Source organism: Onychostruthus taczanowskii, unplaced genomic scaffold, assembly GCF_017590055.1.
Source record: "Onychostruthus taczanowskii isolate IOZ18803 unplaced genomic scaffold, ASM1759005v1 scaffold59, whole genome shotgun sequence".
Lineage (NCBI taxonomy): Eukaryota > Metazoa > Chordata > Aves > Passeriformes > Passeridae > Onychostruthus > Onychostruthus taczanowskii.
In genome coordinates, this window is record NW_024503568.1 from 2,848,710 (window position 1) to 2,870,052 (window position 21,343).

Consider the following 21,343-nt stretch of genomic DNA (forward strand, 5'->3'; position numbering starts at 1 on the left):
TACTGTAACAGAGATCCTAGAAATTATTTAAAAACAATAGGAAAAGAATTGTTTGTTGATTCGCGTAAAGCACCAAACTCTGGTTTACAAAAGAAAGTTCTTGCCCCATTCCTGATAGGTGATGCTTTTATCACTCATAAATTCATTATTTGTCTGCTGCAAACTGTCAAATCACATGCTTACTCTGGAGAGAAAGAGAACAAATTCAAAAAACACGAGGAAGATAAACATACTTTCTTTAATGCAGACCGTGACTTTGTAGGTCCAGATAGGCTATATATTCAATACAGACATTAAAACTTAAGCACGATTCCAAGAAACAGAGATCTCACTGCTTCAATCCAGCCTGTCTGCCAAAATGGTTTATTAGATTTTCTGACCAACCTGTAGGATCAAAGTCTTGTCATCCTTGCACTTGGCAGAACACAGAAAAGGGCAAAGCTGACAACACTATCATTAAACACAAATACTTGCAATAACTGTAAAATAAGTTCCAGTTTTCCATGTTTCACTTGCCCCATGAGGGGAGAAAAGTATTGTCTTTCTAGATATATAAGGCATATAACTCTGCTTTTTGTTTTAAATAAAAAGAATAACAAAAGAGAGAGAAAATAAAACATTCATAAGAGAGCACACTGTTCCTGTCCTGCTAAATGTAGGTTGTGCTTGAACACAGTATAATCAAGAAAAACACAACCGGATGAAGTTTGTAGTTCCTTCCTTGGCACCTAAAAGCTCAGTGATGATTCAGAATGCCAATGCTCCACTTTAGTAGTGTCAGGATGAGCCTCCTATTTTAACTCTTTGTGAACTCCTGTTTTAATAACAGTGTGCACCCAATAGCTCTGAATTCAACCTGCAGCAGAGGAGCCATTATCTTTTTTGTTCAAAAGTGGCTGTTCCATAATTAGGGTTATGTTGGTGGTTTACATTTGATGGGCAGCAATCCAGACAGAAGAACCTTCCCCTATCCCTGTTGAAGCTGAGTCACTAGTGAGGCCAGAAATAAAAAGCTTATGGAAAAAGAACATAATCAGAATCTGTAATTTGGATCCTAATAGTAAAGTCCTGGAGTTTAAGTGTTGGCTTCTGTTCCTTGCACCAAAGACTTCTTGCAGGCAACAGCTGGGAAGTGTTCACTTCATCCACAGTGAGCTTGACTATTGCTAATCTGCCTGCAGAAATCCTAAAACTAAAGATTGTACTTAAAGAATTTTATTTAGGTCTCTTCTGTCTATTAGGTCCCTGGAGAATTATCAAGATAATAGTTAAGTGAACTACTTAGAGATCTAACACAGTTCAGTACATTCTGGGTCCTGGAAAAAGAGTCTAAACAGCGCATTTACCAAATAAATTTAATGTAATAATGAAAGGATACCACATTAATAATGTTAGAGATTCTGTTCTTTGTTTTAAAAAAACCCTTCTTTTTCCATCTTAACGTATTATTCATAATACTTTTGAGTTTTTCTCATAGCTTATACTCATTGAGAATCTATTTAGTTACAGCTTCAAAGCCAACAGAAAATTTGAAAGACCCTTTTTTGTTAAAATCACAAAGTATAGGCTGCTGACTATTTTTTGATCTGTTTAGAAAGGAAGATGAAGAGCCTCACTTGGCTATATTTTAGTTTATTTCAGGGCTGGCATACTGATTTATGACTTTTGGGTTTTTTTCCTGCAATTGCCAGAATGTATTCGTCAGGCTGCTGAAAAATACTGAAATTGTATAGTGATTTTTCTCTTGGAGTTTGTTTAAAATGCTTAACTTGATGTATGACTGAAAGTGTGACTTGCTCCATGCTCTGCTATTTGTAATGCTGCAATTAAACCAATCAGTTACTGTAAGTTTTTTCATCTTTAGTGGAAAAATTGATTGAAATTTCCTATATGTGCTCACCTTTCCCACAAGGCTTAATTGGACCTTAAAGAAAAGCAAAAGTTTGCATCCACTTGTTGAAACAGTTAACTTAAATATTCATGTAAGATGCCAATTTGATTCAAACCTTACCTCCTAGTTGAGGTGTAAAACAATGGAAAGTGACAGCAGCCTGCCTTCAATATAATTTATTATAGACACATTTCTTAAGTCTGAGTGTTTATTATATAAATATGCCCTAAACCAGACTGTCTGTTAAAACTAGGCTTTCACCTCCCATTCCTACAATCCAGATTCATCAGAAATTCACCCTCTATGAAACTCTTTATGATCCCAACATGCCTGATTCCTCTCACTTGTTTTATTTCTAAACTATAAATATTGTTTTTTCACTCCTCAGTGTGGAAATTCAGCTATATCCATTTTACATGCTTACTGGAGTAGAAAACTGCCTAATCAGATAGGAAAACAGTTGGCGGTGTATAAATCAGAGTTTGCCAAGGATTTCAAAGTGTGAAACTGGCAGACGAGCACATATCCTAGGAGTTCTGCCTTTCCTCAGCTTCCCTGTAGAGATTTTACATGGCAAATCTGGTCACCAGAGCCATCTGTATAAATACATGGGTGTGTTGTCCTGAATTAACACAGCAGCTCTACTGGGGAATGTAATTAAGGTCATATTTTAAAATTTCCCCACTAGGCTGTCTGAAATATAGATTTATGTACCAGGAATAAGAATCTTACCTTGATTTTGATGAGGAAATGACTGGTAATATGTGTTTTACTACCAACTAGTCTAACAGAAAGCCCCAAGTAAAGTTCAGAGTGCTCTGTAGTGATGCTCAGGGATGAATTTACCCTCTTCTGTCCTGCAGAGCAGTAACACCATGATATTGAAAGTAATGCTGTGTTACAAGCAGCTTTCCTTATGCTCAAAGGAAAAAAAACAAAAAACAAAAACAACCCTGAATTTTTATATGCGAATAGTTTAGTGTAAGGTTGTCTGCTTTACTCAGTTGACATTCCTTCCTAACATTGACGTTGAAACAGAGCTAAGTAAAGATTCATGTGGTAGTGGTGACAGGAGGAGTTGTTATACAAGATGTAACATTTCCCTTGGATTTCATGTCACGATTTTTTCTCATTACTTAAACAAGAACTACATTGAAGTGGTGCAGGTACCAGGCAATAAAGATTTCCCTTGGTGCTGACAAACTCTGAGACCGCAAACGGAGGTGCTTACATGCCACAAGAGATATTGCATAATGTTCTTTCCCTTTGGGCAAGGGATTGCTGTCACAATGGAAACATCTTTATATAAGAACCACTATTGTAGAAAAAAAATCCATTTAGTTTCTATCATTTATATTTGAAGATTTCAGTTCCAGGAGATTTTATTCAGTAATGTATGAAAAGTGTTTCTACGTATGCCTGATTTAGTACATTGCTTTTGGAGTTGCTTCAATTATTGTCAGTAATTCTCCTTTATTGTTTACTGATACCCAAGTATAACAGAGGAAATGCATTGGTATTTAAAGAAAAGAAAGAAAGAATACATGTTTTGTGGAAAAAACTTCCATAACGTATATATATGAGATGCCTACATATTTGATTTGCAGGTAGTTTATTGAGTCCATTTGTAAGGATTTTGACCAGTGAAAAATAATTTTTGTGGCAATGGGATGTTAAAAAATAAAGGAAACAGGAAAAGAGTTTTGTTGGAATGTTGCAGTTCATCTCTGGGTCACTGGCATGGGAGTTTAGGTGCACATGATGTGTTAATTGAGAAGGGAAAAATTTCAGACAGAAGTTGATTTAGAACAGTAGATGTTTGTATCAGGGAAACAAAAACAAATGTAAACCCTCAGTGTCATAGTGGCCAAAATACAGATAAGGTTATCGCTGGACAACAGTTGGGGTATTTCAGCTTTTAGGGGATCAGTAGCTATTTTGCTGTATTCCCCAAATCACTTTACGTTGATGATGTATAGAATAAGAATATTTCATATCCACAAGCAGACTTTTTTCTTTTGAGTAATATGAAGTAAGTTTTGAAGTACTGGTGGTAGGGTTATTGAACAATGGCATTTCAACTATTTTTTTTTTTTTTACTTTTTAGAATACTTTCCAATAAAAAGGTCAGATAAAAAATTAAAGTAGCAGATCTTTTAAAATTAAAATCCCCATTACAAGCATCAAAAACTAAGTTGTTCCTCTTAACACATTTGTTTGGTGTTCTTTAAAAAGTTTATTTTTTTTCCTGATATGTGAACATCATGAAAGCTCTTACTCTCAGAAACCAACTTGAATGCAATGATATTGTAAGCTGAAAAGGTTTTTCTGTCTGAATGCCTGAAACTTAGTGGTCTATGTGCTTTGGTGACTGATTGTGACTGCAGTGTAAACCAGGTTGCTGCTACAAAGAATGCTTATGAGCTCCTTTAAAATTGCCATTCTCCAAGGGAAATGTCTGGACCTAATAAAGACACAGAAATGAGGGTAGACTGACAGATGAAAGGTAGATGGGTAAGCAGGATACCTGCCACTGCCTTTCTTCTCTCTGGATATTCTTTTGAACCAGGGCTGTTGCTACACCACATTAAATTTTATTATGAGTCAGTTCTTACTAAATTAATTTCTTTCAATATGACTGCAGTAAGTTCCTGTCAGCTTGACATGACCATGTCAGAATCATGTCTGGTAAAAATTGTCTTGCTATCCTATCCAATTTACTTAGGTGAAAAATCTGCTTGTAGGAGTTTTGCCCCAAGTAGGATGGCAGAATATAGAAAAATTCAACAAATTTAAACAAAAGAGCTATGTTGTTTGGCATGTAGGTGCTGCAAGAGCTTTCAAAATTCAGCTTTTCAGCGGTGTATATTTCTGTGTCTTGGAAAGATATATGGCTATATTTATAGCATTTATACATTTATAAATTTTTTGGCACCAAAGTTTTTCCTCTGACTACAGTTTTTAATTTTTTTTTAAGGAATTACCTAAATATCTACAAGTAAACTTACTGATGGCGAAGGAAGTTTCTAGAAATAGCACCATGTACTATTTTGACTATCTGGTGAAAAAATATTTTGATGTATTCCAGACAAAGCATTGATTTATGGATTGCTAATGTCAACATACTAGATTTTTGCTTCATCAGGTAGAGAGTTTTGCATCCCCTTTGAGCTTTAAAGTCTTGTGGTTATGATTGGTGTCTCAGATGATATTTTCCTCAGAGTGGGGCTAAAATGTCTTTCCAATGGAGGTGACCTTGAGTGAATAATTAATCAAAGTAGGCTTGGATATCAATCACTAATTATGACATGGAGAAGATATTTCAATAGATTTTTAAATTTCATTACTCAAAGAAAGTCTCTTTTAAAGGATGAGAGTGGTTTTGTTATCCAAAGAAAATACTTCCACTCTTATTAGTCAGAAAAATTTATTTAAAGTTCTGCATATACATTTACATAAAGTTTTACCCTGAGGTTCCTTAGAGAGTCCCAAGACAAAAAGTTCTGCTTTAGCATAAGGATGTACTATGTAGACTTTCAAAAGGATGAATTCTAGTTTTAAAATTTTAATGCAACCAGCTGGATATTGAGACCTGAAGGCATTCATTCTGAGGACATTTTGTTATAATCCACCTTTAGGATAAAGGTGAAGACTTCTAATCCTGAATGATTCCTTGCTCTCCTAGTGCACACTTGGTTTATTTTTACAAAAGCTGTTAAAATATTGAGCTCAAAATATATTAAAACCAACTGGATCAAAGTTAGTTGTGGTCTATTAGATAAATCAGTGCTCTCTCAGGTGCTGGGCTGCAGTTCAGTTCAAAACATTTGTCTCAGATTAAATTAATTTAATGGTCACATCTCACATATCTTGAAACAGTGGGATGTTCTGCTTGAGAAAGGCAGAAAATGGAACTAGCACGAATGATGGATCGTTTCTTACCTTTAGGTGGTCTTTTCAGACTTGAACTTATTTTGAGGGAGGGCTGATCTTGCTTATGTTGTCCTTGGCTTCTGAGTTAAATGAAACAAAACAAATTTGTCTCAGGATTCTGTTTTTCCAGTCAAGTGTGAGCAGGATTTTGAGAAAGATGGTCAGAATATTACAGTTCTATGTATGTGAAGAATTTTTGTATACTCCTTTAATTACAGAAATTCTCTATTAACCAATTAAGTAGATGTTCTTTTTGCAGTTATTGAGGAGAAAAAATGAAAAAATGTTACTTTTTCCTTTTATTATCTTTACCTTTCATAACAATTTAAATGCGTCTGAAGAATATCCTAAGTCTGTTTTTTGAATCTAAATCTACTTGCACTTGCAGAACTGTAAATGAAAGAGACGTGGAAGTGCTGTATTTGAGGGCTTTGTTCTGTAAACCTTAAAGGAATGAAAATCCTTTTTTGATTAATGGACCTGCTCTCATGAGTAATGACTGTTCTCTAAATGTTGGTTGGGGGTTTTTTTTGCCATTATTATCTTACCTCTGTTATTACATTACAGGTCACCCCTTTTGGCAGTATGAGTATTAATTTACTAATTAAATTCTCTAAAAGGAAAAGAATTCTAGATTCTTGGATTTGTTGCTTAAGGTCTAAGCATTTTTATTCAGCTGCTTTAGTGCTCCCTGCTTCCTTTTAATTGCAAGACACTATGGCCATAAGCAGACATGGTGAATAGATAGCGTTTCAGAATCTATTGTGAATAGATGTACATTTTGGTCATCCAGTGATTGCACCAATTTTTGACAGATGGATTTGTGTTTGGGATTAAAGAATGGTTGCTGTATTCAAAGAAAATATTTCCACTATTATTAGTCAGAATTAGTTTTATTTATGTATTTATTTATTTATTTATTTATGTATTTATTTGTCCACACACTTCTGTTGAGCTAACCAAAGCACCAAATTTGAAGTCAGTCCTGGATTTCCTCTAATTCCATAGTAGCTGAGAGTACCTAATTTAGCAGAAAACCCCTCACACAAACTTAATTTGTCAGCATTTTCTGACAAAGCTTGAAACACTAGAGATGGCTTTTGGTAATGGATACTTTCTGTCATTTTTGTATTGGTACTAAAATGATCAAGGCTATCTTTCTGTACTGTCGAGTCATTGCCTTATATTGTAGCTCCGTGATGAATTTATGCTGATCTACTGTCTCTTCATGCCTCCAACTCACGACAGTGTATTTGTGACCATATATTGGACCAAAATCAGGAACTGATCTGGTTAAACTTAGAAAAACAAAACAAAAGCAGTTTTGATTTGCATCAGTTTCCCAGTCAGGTTTCTTGTGTTAATGCATTTGTGCCAGGGTAAAAGAAGGCTACTGATAGAAGAAGCAAGCAGTCAAATGTACTGCAGGGGGAAGGAGTACTTGTTTCTGGATCAATATTTATAGATATTTATAGACATAAAGTGTTTGCAAAACTGGTATCATAGAGTTGCACTGAATCCCAAGCAGTGTCACTGGATATGAATAAGAAAAATTAGTGAAACAATTTGTATGGAATCACAGAGTCATCAAGGTTGTCTTGAAGGTAAGTGACCTTCAAGACCGGAGAGTCCAACCACCAACCCAACACCACCAGAATGACCCCTAAGCCATATCCCCCAAGTGCCACATCCAGATGCCTCTGGAACTTTTCCAGAGACCGTGACTCCACCACCTCCCTGAGCAAATTATTCAAATGCCTAAACACTCTTCCAGTGAATTTTCTTTTCTGATATCCAATGTGAACCTCCTCTGACACAAAGCCATCTTCTCTTGTCCTTTCGTCTGGGACATGACAGAAGAAACTGACCCACACCTCACTACAACCTCCTTTCATGGAGGTAGAGAGCAGTGAAGTCCTTCCAAACCGCCTTTTCTCCAGGCTAAACAATCCCAGTTCCCTCAGTTTCTTCTCACAGGACGTGTTTTCTAGACCCTTCAGCAGCTCCACTGCCCTTCTCTGGACATGCTCAAGCACCTCAGTGTCCTTTCTGGGAGTGAGAGGCCCAAAACTGAGCACAGTACTCAAGGTGCAGCCTCACCAGTGCTTAGTACACTGGGACAATCAATTCTCTGTGATTCCATCCTGTTATCAGTTCATGATTGCCAATTGTCTCAAAGATTCTCATGGAATAATGATAAAAACAATTCACTTCTGGATCAAAATAAACTAGCTTCTGGATCAAAAATAAATTTAATTATAACTTGTATTTTAATATTTTAAATGAAATTTTTTTAACTGTAATGCAGTGAAATGGTTCAGAAAAAATAATGCATTTCTGTCTTTTTATGCAGTTCTCCAGGTGAATATCTTCTCTTTAGCTTTCCCTTCTTTTCATTTCCCTACTTCTTCTTGGTCTGAGATAGTATTTTCAAGTTCATTAAAACATTACATTTTTTAAGGTTATCACCAGACTTGGGCCTCTGGAATGGATACTTAATACTCCCAGTCATCACAGAGTTCATCACGGTAAGATAAAAGTGGAACCTCTTATTCCTTTTTTTTCCTCAGGGTCACTATTTGTGTAGTAATAGTAATATAGTAAAATTGTACTGTAAAATCAGTTTTACAGAAAGATTTTAATTTTCACCTCTACTTCTGAAGTGGTCCCTGTTCAGTTAGAAATTCCACAGTTTTTAAAATAATCAGAACTTACATTTAATTTAAACATTTTTGTGTTTAACTATTGATCAGAAATTAAGTCTGGATAACGTGAAATAATTTGAAGACTTTAAGAAAAAAATTCAATGTTTCTAAGTATGAAGAGTGATAGGAAAATATCTCATTCTTTCCTGACTACTGAATTATCAACAAACACACTTTTGCATTCAAATTCACTGTATTTTTGCATTCAAAGCACTGTATATGTGAAAAACATGGCTAGGTTTTAGAAGAACTTTTAAATATTTTAGTGGTATTTGATTTCACCTGTTTGAATTATTGGTAAATCTCACTTCACAGAAGTGTATGATGTTTGATTTTTATGAGTATTCAGAGACCTTCAAGACTGTACTGCATGTGTAAATTGTACTAATAACTCCAGTGCATACTGAAAAATGTCATGAACGTATCTAAGACACAGAAGTGGATTTCACAGATGTCCTTAGTTCATTCAGTGTGCAGAGACAGTAAGTTTAAAAAGAATTGGGGGAATGGAAGGGCAGTTTGAAACAGACTCAAATGGAGTTACATGTGCAGAGGATGTTACTAACGTTTGTTGTATCCTCACAATCACTGTATCCACAGTGGCGGTGCTCTAAGTGTCTAGTCCTTAAAATTTGCACAACTACTGGTAATCCTCAGGGAGACACGCTGCTCTTATTTGCTCAGCTGTAAATCTGAACTAATGTTCTCATCCTGATTGGAGTTAAGCTGAATCTTTATAGAACTGATCAGGGGCTGTACAGTTGCTCCAGACTATCTCCACAAACTTAGGGATGTGTAACCAATGTTTCTTCACTCATAACTTTGAGAGAACTGCTTATAAATACATTCCCTAGAAAACATAGAAGGATCAGTTTTCCACACACTGAAATTATTAGTGCAGGATCAGACATATGACACAGAGGATAGAGACACCTGACAGATATTAATGAGATAACTACACATATATGTATTTAGCATATATTTTCTTAGGTATAAACTATTGGAATAATTTTTGTTTGCTTTTTAGTTTGTCTTTTATAAATATATTTTGACCTGGTTTTAGTCTCAGAATTTCACAGAAATTTTGGGCATGACACATTGGATTTGTATGCTTGAATCTGAACACAAGAGATCAATAAGGCTATTAAAGAAAAAAGAAATATATATAGAATTATGAGGAGTGGTGGGCTAGCTATCTTTTAAAGTTATTTTTAGATTATAAGGTGATTCAAATGATGATTTTTCCTTCATAATTCAGTTACTAGTATTCTTATTTATCCTTTTACTTGTCTCATAATTGATTTTTATTATAGGTAGAAATCCTTACTGCATTGACAAAAATTATGGTGGCACGCTCATTATCTGGGACAGGATATTTGGTGAGTAAAACAAGGTGTTCTCTGTCATGTTAAATCAGTGTGGAGAAAATATGTATGCTTTTGAACTTGATTGATTGTTATTCTTCTGTTCTCTTCTTCCATCAGGAACATTTGAGGCCGAAGATGCAAAAGTTGTGTATGGCTTAACACATCCAATAAATTCATTTGATCCCATCATGGTCCAGGTGCTGCAGTTTTCATCACTGATTCTGATACCTTCAGCATTTAGTCATATTCAAAAGAAATTCCTCTCTTATTCACAGTTGAGGCCATCTTTGCATTGCTGACCAGTCAATTACATTATCTACGATTTCTTCAGTATTCCGTTATATGACAGCCATTCCTACTCACTGCACTGAGTATATGCAGAGCTTGTAGTAATCATGAGCATATATAACAGTAAAATTAACAAATTATTAGAACTATGATATATAAGTTGTTGGACTGAATGAGATGTTTTGAGTGCAATAATATATAGAGAAGCACAGACAAAAGCATATAATAAAAGAAAACTAATTAGTGTGGTGCTTCTCAGATTTATTGGTTCAGGTTTCACTGAAGCAAGGTAAAAATTCTTTGCAAAAACATGAGAAGCAGTGAAGTTCATATTTGCTTTTCATAACTGTTCATCCATAGGAGGAATCTCAAAGAATGAGAAATTTTACTGTCAGGGCTGGAAAGTGGGAGGATGTGCAATTATATCCATTTCAGTCAGATACTAAGTAATTTCATTACTGAGAGTGTGTCATTTCAAGGTCCCAGTAGCCAAATCATACTGCATAAATATAGCTATACAATATACCACTAAATACTCAGGAGTGATTACAGGAGACACAGATGGAAAAACAGATTTTCCTCTGAGCAGAAGTCATTGTAATCCTCACCAAATTAGCCGAGGGCTTCATATTGCTTTTGCCTATTTCAGCCAGGTTTTCTGAACTGTCTTCATCTATTTCTAATTTATTCTCTTTATAGAGTCTGAAAAATAATTATTTGAAAACTAAAAATTAATAAAATACAATGTTTTATTAATCTTTATTTTGTGAACAATGAAAAGTAACTTACTTTTTTTTTTTTTTTCAGTTACGTCCCTTGGCTCATATTTGGAACACGTTTTGGGCCACACCTGGATTCTGCAATAAGCTTTCTGTCATATTCAAAGGGCCAGGCTGGGGACCAGGCAAACCTAGACTTGGCCTTCCTGAGGAAATCCCAATGGTAAATACAACATGCACAGGCTTTCAGTTGTGTGTAATTTACTTGGGCCTCTTAATGCTACTGGATCAATGTTAAAAACTCTACACATGCTATTTTAAATTAGCAAATTAGCAGTCATAAAGCATGGGGGAAGATGAATTGGGAAAAGAAACTGAAGGAAATGAATGTTTTAACTGTGGGGGTTTTTTTTTTTCCTTTTATTTGATGGAAAAAGTGTGTTTTTTAAGTTATTTTTTCATTATTCATTTCCTGAAGAGGTTTTAAAAAAAATTTTCTATGGAGTACAGTAATTTCCCTTTTTTTTCAGCTGTGGGCATGCACAAACACACAAAGTTAAACTGTCTCAAACAAGGCAGTACATAAGTTTGACAATAGATTATCTTTCTTCAGTTAGCTGTCACCCCTTTTGTGTTTGTAAGTGTAAAGAATATTAAGGAGCAACAGGCCAGAGCAGGTCACTCTTGAAGGCAAGTAACTGTTTTGCTTTATACAGATCACTGGAAAAGAAGTTCCCTTCAATCCACGTGTACCAGCTTATCTTAATTGCTATGCACTTGTACATTTTGCTGTAATAGTGGACTTGTACATCGAACTTCTTGCTTCTATGACTGTGAGTAATTCCTTCCTTTATGAAATAACATCTCCTGCTAACAGCAATGACACACAACATGTTTAAATACTAAAGGATTGTGCAGCGGCTCTACAGCCAACTCATATCTTATTTGAGCTACTAAAATAATAACTGGATTCTGTAAAAGAATTAACATAAATGGCTAAATATTTAATTCTATGCTATTAAATATACATTTTATATTGTTTAGTAAACAGTTTTTAATAACCATATCAGTTATTTACTTAATATAATTTGCCTAGAAGACGTATTTGTCTGCTCAGGTTTTAGTACCTCATGAGGCTTGAAACTATGGAGTTTTAAGATGTTAAGGTTGGTCATACCATTAGATGCCCAGGCTTTAGAAGGAAGTTTGCAATGATCTTGCAGTGCTTGCAGATGGCTAGGTTGGTGTCAGCATGAGTTCAGAGTTGGAGGAGCACAAAGTTAGGGCAAATTTTTCTTCCAATCTCCAACACACAACAGCATTGATAGAAGCACTGCAAGAAGAGGTATGTATTTATCACCAGCGACTTGCATGGTGGAATCTCCATGGTGACTGGTTCCTCTATGGATACCTGGCAGCCTGTGAAGGTGAACTATTAAGGCCATGTCCACCTAAAAGAAATGAGACGTTAACCGCTTTCAAGATTTCACATCCTTCCAAGCTCCTTTTTTTTTCTTTCTGTCTTTACAACTCTCCCTCGTGTACTAAAGCTAAAATTTCATAGTTATGAAGCAGGATTTAATGGATATAATATTCCCACAAATAAGTCAAATACCTCTGAAGATGTACGAAAACACCACAAAACTCTCTTAGTTTGATAAAATGCCCTTCAGTCTTCTTAAACCCTTTCTAAGACCCCTTTAATTAAAGAGCAGTGTTCTTGCTGTGTTTGTGTCACCCACATTGCCACAGGCAGGCTGTAAACACCCAAAGGGCCCCCCAGCTTCTTCAGCCTTGTCCTGGCCTGCTCACCTGGCAATCTCCAACCCGTGGCCAGCAGTGGTCACTTTCCCCTGCCCACCTCCTTGGATGCTGCTGTACATAGCATTCCTGGTATAATATAAAAGCTACCTCAGGCATGTTCTTTGGATTAGTATGAAGTTATTCTATGTACCGTGTTTACTTCTGCAAAGGGTCACGCTGCAATTGCAGGGAATTAGGAGATTACTAAATCATCTGAGGCTTAGTCTGTTATAAGGACAGGAAATTAAGCCAAAGGTATGAATAAATACCTCCAAAATACATATGTCAAACATTATACATGATTGCCAATGTTCCTATATTAAGAAAAACCTCTGGAAGATTTTCCAGAATACTTCTAGATTCCTACATTTGCACAGAAATCAAACTCCGTGTTTGAGTTTTTCCATTTGTTTCATTTTGCTGTTGGGTTGGTTTTTCTTTTTTTTTTTTACTCTATCCTGTTGCTTTTAGCAGTCAGAATTAAGGAATCTGATTTTTTCTGTTTTATTCTTTCTTCTTTTTACCTTTTTCTGGTCCTGGAAGGAAAAATGGCTGGTCCACATTATTTTATCTGTGGTAACTGCAGCAGTTTAAGAATAAGTAATAAAAAAGTTGAAAAATGCACCCAAGCCCCAGATAATCACTAAATTCTTTCAGTCATAGAGGAAACATCCTGAAGATCCTCCATTTATGAACTTATTGTAGAAAAGCAACTAGAAAATTCTCTGCACAAAACTGCAGGGTAATAAGGTAGTAAAGACAAGAAGGAGAGCCCAGGGGCCTGGAAGCACCTCATCTCAGGACATAAACCTTCAGCGTGGGTGTAGAAAGTGCTGGTCCCAAGGCAGAGTTCCAGCATTGCTCTGCAGTACAGTGGGGAAGCTGTCATGAGAAGGAAGCTTGTGTATGAATAACTTTACTTGGCAAAAACCTTTCTTCAATATCAGTTTTCCACTGCACTGAGTTATGAAATGTCTATGGATACAACTGGAACGTTCTGTCTGGCTATGAATTATGTCATAACTGTGGCATAGCTCCATAAATGGAGAAAACTAACTGTTTTCCTCATCTTTAGGTATAAGTTCCATTTCATAACAGCCATAAGACACAGCACACAGCTATTACATTTCTCAAGTGATTACAGTTGCTCAGTGTTTGGTCTCACGCCCTGTAGAAGTGTTAAATTTCTCTATCCATAAAGAGCAACCATATACCTTCTGTCTGAATGACCTACATTTAACTTATGAAAAGGGCAAAACAGGAAAGAACAAATATATATTTTCCACAGGAGAGAGCATACAGTGTTTGTTTTCTGTATAGTGATCTGCACTACATCCAGTGAATAAAAATTGCTTTCTGAGCTCTGCACATCTAGATCTGATCCAAAGCTCCTTGAAGAAATGGGATTTGGATCAGTCCCAGAGAGAGTGCTAGGAGGGTAAAACTGCAGTACATTCAAAGCAGAAGTCTCATAGTTCCAGAACTTCAGGTATCATATAAATCAAAGTGAAGTGCACCTTAAACACGTTTTGCAGTGTCTTTTTTTTATTGTTAATAGACACTGTAACATTTACTGTGCTTATAATTATATGAATATGTGAGCAGTTTCAATTGGATGGAAATTAGTAAGATAGATCTCTTGAAAGTTAAGAACACAATTAATTTATCCATTCAGTAGGGCATCACCAAGTACAGTGTATGTAATATTGCTGAGAATTAACTTTTTTTTTCCTACAAATTTTAAGTTAAAATAAATTCATACAGCTAAAAACACCTAACAATATAAAATTCATAGCATCATGTTAACATTCCTGATTTGAGTGTATCTGATCATCTGATGTATGAGAGCAGAGCAACTGTTCACTTATGTAATGTTCTGACATCATTCCTAGAAGTTCTTTTTTACCACTGAACAAATCGGAATGAGAAAGTGCATCCATGGTATTCTTCCAAAGGAATAAAAAAACTGGTTCTTTGCAGCATAAACAGTCAATTTTGAATATTTCAATGCTTATCTAAATACAGATTTGGAATAACATTTCCTTTGTTTAAATGAATTATTTTTTCCATTACAAAAAATCACAAAATAATAATGCTATGGCATTCTGTTGATTACAAAGCAGTGTAAACCTCTTACTAAGTTCTATAATCCCCTCCCCCCTGAACCAGCTCTTTCCCCACCCTGCTTCCCCCCCCCAATATTTTAAGGCTCAAAGATATTTTTAAAGCTTTAAATGAAATGAAAATCCAACAGAAATATTTTTTTTCTGCTTGGTTGCAGCCAATAACCACATTGCAAAGTTGTGGCTGACTTGTAATTGGGGAACCTGCTGTGGTTCCACATGCTTCTCTGTTTATACAAATACTCCAGTATATAAATACTCATTTATTTTATATATACATCCATGCATACTAGGTTTAGGTAAAACAAGGATGCTAACACTAATGAAGGTGTAAAAGGCACATTCTTTTTGCACTGCTGCTTGCAGTGCATAGATTTAATAAATGATGTTAGTTTAGTGATATAACCCACTGACTATTTTGTTGATTTTGGTAGAGTAAGGGCTAGAAAATGGATGCCTCAGCTGCCAGCATCCACTTCATAGGGTGATACATACTTGAAAGCAAATAAAAGAATCAAGGCAGCATGTTACTATACCACTGGAACTGTAAGAGAAAGTTAGGGAAGCAAACTAACAGTGGTAAAAATTATGCTATGTGGCTGGTTTTCTAAAAGATGTTATTCCCAATAGCATCATGGTGTATTTCACTGAAAATTTCTTGGTAATCCTTGACTAGCAGTACAGATGAGGAAATTATTTTGTTGTATGTGAATGTGGTGCATGTACCTACAGTGAAGGGTAACTTGCACCTTCTACCTCCATGATTCCCAATAAGGCTTTCTGCCTCACCCTTCCTCACTCCGAAAGCTGATGTTTTGGGAAGTGGAAAGCTGCCACACTGTGCTCAAACATTACAGTGCCATGCTTTTGCATGAATCTGATGATAGTGCCAATTTGAAGTTAACCAGGATCTGCAGGTTGTGCTTCAGAGTACTCCAGTCCTTCACATTCTGGGCCAGAGTGCATACTCACCATGTGGAGTTTTACAAATAGCAAGTATTCAAAATAGTATAGTTCAAGTAGGAGTGTGTCTGAAGAGAAATGGAAATTGGCCTGAAAAAACAAGTCTGTAAAATATGATCACACCTGGTTCAGGTAGTTATTATGCCAAATAACCTCATATAGCATTTTAACCATTTAAAGATAAAGGCTTGTTTACATTTGAGTTTGATTTTCAAAAAAGTTATAAGGTTGCTTCAGTTCTTCTGATTCACGATAAGACATTAAAATATATTTCTATTCCCGTTTTTTTTTCTGGAACTCCATGTTTAAAACAGATCTGAAATTTATTAATTTCCTGTCAAGTTCTTAGTCTGTGCTTTGTTCTTCTGTGTTCGATAAATGTAGGGGATAATTTTTTCTCCTGTTCTAGTAATGTAAATTAAAATATATCTTTAAGCTAAAAGTCCTTGATAGAAGTTATGGGTAAAACCACCACTAAAATATGACCCAGAATTGTCTGCTTTTGGGGAGCATTTCCATCATCACTCAAATCCAACTCTTAATGCAGTACCAATGTAGACTTAATGCAGTAGTCTTTAGGTTTACAGTCTAGCTAATGGCAAGAAATGGAATTCCCAAAGTGCTTAGCTTATTCCCACATTCCCAGTATGCTCTCTCTCCACAAGTTACAGCAAAAGCTTAAGTTAATAACAGGTTTTTGGGTCACTTCAGTGTACGTAAAGGCAAGTAGAATGAATCAGTGTTATCTGCTGCTATCAGTTTTCTGCAGCTGGACTGACAAGGAAACCCAGATGCCTGGGACAAGCTAGCCAGCTTAGGATCACTGGAAAAGCAGAAAGGTTTGAAATCATGCAGCTCCTTGAAACTGGAAACTAGGGACACCCTTGCTCATTCATAGCATGTAGTGTTGAATCCTTCCTGAAGACGGGTATTAGCACTTGTATGAAAACCATTGCAGTTGTGTTCATTTTCCACAGTGTGATTTTAGCCATGTATTGTAATGTAGCTACTCCATGACTTGATGGAAATCTGGATTTGATGTTTAGTTCTCTTTCCTGCCTAAGAAGATACAAAACCTTACTTCTCAGAATCATGCTGTACCACTGTGGGAGCATTTTTCAGGCAGTCTGCAGGACCTGGTACATCACAGTGGAAGCAAAGAAAAATCAGACCCACCTGGCAAGAATGAGTAGATTTTTTAAAAAAGTGTAATTTTTCAACTTAAAAGTGAGGACAGTCTTTAAGGAGAAAAATCTTGAATTTCAGTCTTTGTTCCCTGGAAAACTTTTTATTAGACAAGTAACAATCATTAAAAGCCTATCAAAGCATTTCTAAGAAATTTATGGGTGAGTTCCCTTATGCGTGTGCCAAATCATATTTTTCTTTGCTCACTTCTTGAATTTTTGTATGACCCAGATTGTACAGGAAGCTGAAGTGGAAGTTGAACTCAGTATGGCTAGATGAGCAGTTAAAGTACTCCTCATTTAATTAAATTGAAATAGAGTCTGCATCTGATTTTTATAAAAAAGCTCTGTCCAAACATTTTGTCAATTCAAAACAAATTTATCTTATTGCTAACAATGAAAAGTTTATCCTAAGGAGGAATGGAACAGATTGGTAATGTGGAAATGCAGTAATAAGTTTGATTGTCACCTGGTGCAAATTTGTGCAACAGAGTGGCTTGACAGGTGTCATTTGTGAGAACTGTGTTCTGGCTTGTAAACTGGTGAGGCTGCTGTTTAGCTTGCTCATTGCTGGGATTGAGTTTTCTTTGTTCAATAACTGTTGAGGATATCTAAGTAGGTGTTTGTGATGCTTCAGTAAAACAACAGAAACCCGCCCAGAATGACTATGTGGTTTGATGTGTTTTGCAAACATGGGCACTCTAAGTTCACACAGCTGTAAAACTTGAGAGTATCCTCTTGTGGCCTCCCGTGCTCACAGATGCTTCCCTTAGATCTCTTTGAGGGGTTGGGGCCATGACTGAAGGAAGCTGGTCATGTCACTGAATGGGATTTATGGAAATCAGGGCAGACATTTGTGGAGTTTTATTTTTCCAATGCCTGCAAATGAAGCGCAAGATGCTGTTCATAAACTCTTTTGCTGCTGAAACAAGAAAGGAATTCTATAACTCAGTCAGATCCAATAATTTTGTTTTGTTTTGTTTTAATTTAAAAAAGCAAAACCAAAAGCTTTTCAAAACTAATATTTGAAACAAAATCAGGGAGGGAGAAAAGGAAACAGATTAAATATTTGATTTTCAAAGGCAGCTGTATAGAATACAAAATAAATATTTTAAAAAATTTAAAAATTCAAACTTTACAATCAAAATAATTTCTGTTTTTCTGAATTTTATGTCATTTTGATGTAAATTTTAAGGACAGAAGTTCTTATGCTGTGATTCGTCTAAATACTCACGCACGTGTTAATGTTTAAAAGTGTTTTGAGTCTGATTGAAATTAATGATATGAGCTAAAAAGTTTTGCTGACTTGGGAACCAAGTGTTGAGTTGTCATGAAGGGAAAACATTAATTTTGTTTCATCTTAAATATGATCATGTCGTGTGAGTTCTTATTCTCACCAGTACATTGGCATTTGTATCCAGTGGGATTCAAAGATGGCTATTGTAAAGACCTGGTAACATAATATGAAATTTAAAGAACAGGGCTGCTAGGATTTTTTATCTAGAACTAAGTTTCTTCCCTCTTGAGTAGAGTCAAAAGGAAATCAAATAACTTTGGAAAAAAACCACATAGGACAGAAGGGGATAACATTAAACATTAATACAGTATTCAGGAACCAACTGTGAAGGTGGTTACTCCAGGTATGAGTGCTATCCATAGCAGATTTTTTTTTTCTCTAAAATTTAAAGTAGCAAATTACTTTTAAAGGGGACGCTTGCTTCACTCAGTAAGTTCAAGCTACTGTTCTGTAAAAACTCCATTTCTTTCCAGAAAATTACTCTAAATGAATTTTTGTGTGCCTTTTAACAGATGTTATCACAGGGAACAGTTCTCATGAGAATTGGCTTTATCATTCTGTCTCTGGCATCTTTTGGACTACTTATGGAGAACAAGTAAGATACAAAATATGTGGGGTTTTTTATTCTTTCATTATGGGTTATTTATAGCTATATGTAAATCTCAGAAATCATATAGATAAAGAGATATAATCACCCAGACCCACACATGGCTGTCTGTTGACTAGAAAATAACACATGACTAGCCAGCACCTAAATCCAGAATTGTTCCCATAGCAAGAAGTGACTACATCTGTGTTGTCCCTCACAGAAAAGTTTTGGATGGGCTTTTCATGTCTTCCTCTGTGCTTACATTTACTGGGTCCATGGGTTTGGGAAAGTGGCAGGTGAGGTGGACCTGTTCAAGGTCAGATTGTGTGAGCCCTGTGTAGAATGCCACAAGTGCCAGATACATGATGGTATGTGAAGAGCACACAGTGTAGCTCAGAGTGAGCTCAAAATCGTGTGGAAGATGGTGTAAACTTGAAACTAAACTTAATCAGTATAACTTCAAATGAAATTGGATCTTGAATACACCAGGCCAGTGAGATACATTATGAAGTAGTCCATATGGGCACTGTGGCCCTAAAGAAGATTAAGTAGCATTCACACTTTCTTACAAAGAAGTTATTTGCCCTGACAGAGAAGAAATGTGGAATAAAAGTTTCCTTTGAGACTGAGGTGCCAGTACTGCTTTGCACCTGCTGTTCATTATGTTTTCAGAAATGAATGCCTTTCACTTTTAAGGACTGAACAGTTTAATTCAGGATAGGTAAAAAATATGTCAACATGCCAGACATGTGAATAACCTAGGGAGTTAATAAAGAGGCATTAGTAAAAAGTGACATAAGTATACCATTGGAAAGATTCTGAACTGCTTAGGTAGCAGTTCTCAGAATTTTGTTGTGGTAATTTTTGAGATCAAAGGACAGTAACTAAAGATACAGTTCCATTCATGTTAGTTCAAATATATTTTGCAAGTATGGGTATTCTCACCACCAGCTAATTCATGGTTGTAAGTCAATGTAAGGTATATGCCATAAAAACTTAACTTTAAGAAAGATGACTAGATGTAAGTGGAGGACATCACAAACTAATTCTATTTTCTCTTTTTCACTGAGCTTAGCAAAGAAGAAAAGATTGGATGTTAATTGATTCCATTTTCTAGGTCCAAAGCGGGAATTTTGGAAATTATACGCTGTTTAGTCTTCATAGGTGTTTACAAACTTGGCTACTTTAGGAGTCGTTTTTCCTTCTTGGACTATGCATATGAGGTAAGACATTTATTTAAAAATGTCTATGCTGAGTATTCTAGATTTTTTATCTTTTTACAAGAAAGAGACACTAAATATTTACATTTTGTTGTCTTATTTTTCATTATGCTATTTGAATAGAGTATTATTTTTTCTTATCTTATTATTTTTCACTTTTTATGATTATTTTATAAGAAAATTAGTCTAGTTCACTACTGAGGTGCCAGTTATCCTTGGAAAAAAGATCATGAAGGACTGCATTTACCACTTCTTGCAAAAATAATTTACTTATCCATTACTATTATTCACATATTTTGAAGTGAATAATAGTAATGCATTGCTGAATTTCGATTGTTTAATACTCCTTTTATGGGAGAAATATGAAAATTCTTAGGAGGCTGGAAGATTTATATATAAAGGATATTGCTCTGCATTAATCCTGTGCCTCAGAAACAGACTTTTAGCCATGGACAAGGAGTGGATACAGGACTAAATGGACCTATGGTCTGATACTTGTGGTAACTTCTGTGTTCTGGGCATTTACTTTTATCCTGTTCTTGCCTTTTGCTTTTTATTATTTTCCTTTCCAGTAGAGTTGGTATTTCATATCTCTTTTAATATTATCACAATGAAATAACAGTAGTCACTGTTAGTATTCCTATCTGAACAATATTACCAAGCTGCGTGCTGTTGGTTACCAGAAAATAATGGCTATTCATAACCAACAAGGTTATGAATGGGTGGCTGGATTAGTAGAACCTCATCAGAAAGTTACTCTTTGGCTTAAAGTCAGAAAAAAAAATCAAATAAAACAGTAAGAACTGTTTGTTCAAAATGGTTCCGTTGACTTCAAACATATGCAAAATTTATTGCATCTTTCCCAGTTGGAAGTGGTCTTGCTTCTCCTGCTTTTCTAAAGGAAATGGAATTAGAAAAATGAAAAAAAAAAAAAAAAAAAAAAAAAAAGAAAAAAACTTCTGCTGCTGTGGGTTTGGGAGGATTTTTTGGGGTTTTTTTTTTGAGGCTTCTGCCTGCCTGGGTTGGAAAACAATAGCTGTTGGACAATATTTAAAGCTAGATAAATGCCACTAACTGAGAATTGTTTAGTTCCCCCTTGCCCCCTTGTTACATTGTCAGAACTTTGGTGTATATAGCAAATGGTTCTGTAATTCCTTTGATAAGAGTCTGAAAGAATTTAGCAGGTATTTTAAGAGGTTTACTTAAATATAATTTGGAAATTATTTGTAAAATTTTCTTAGTAGGCTAATACAGTATAAAG

At 35.5% G+C, this 21,343-nt stretch overlaps 1 protein-coding gene across 2 annotated transcripts in view; it reads left to right on the plus strand.

Annotated features, from left to right (window-relative positions):
- AGMO (alkylglycerol monooxygenase) overlaps positions 1-21,343 on the plus strand; it is a 184,650-nt gene that overhangs the window by 88,092 nt on the left and 75,215 nt on the right. The window contains exons 6-12 of one of the 2 annotated variants that reach the window (XM_041418238.1): positions 8,286-8,352; positions 9,843-9,908; positions 10,014-10,093; positions 10,992-11,126; positions 11,620-11,736; positions 18,786-18,868; positions 19,980-20,085. In XM_041418238.1, the coding sequence (XP_041274172.1) occupies positions 8,286-8,352; positions 9,843-9,908; positions 10,014-10,093; positions 10,992-11,126; positions 11,620-11,736; positions 18,786-18,868; positions 19,980-20,085 (654 nt within the window). The remainder of the gene's footprint in view (positions 1-8,285; positions 8,353-9,842; positions 9,909-10,013; positions 10,094-10,991; positions 11,127-11,619; positions 11,737-18,785; positions 18,869-19,979; positions 20,086-21,343) is intronic. The other variant, XM_041418239.1, reaches the window with a different exon arrangement.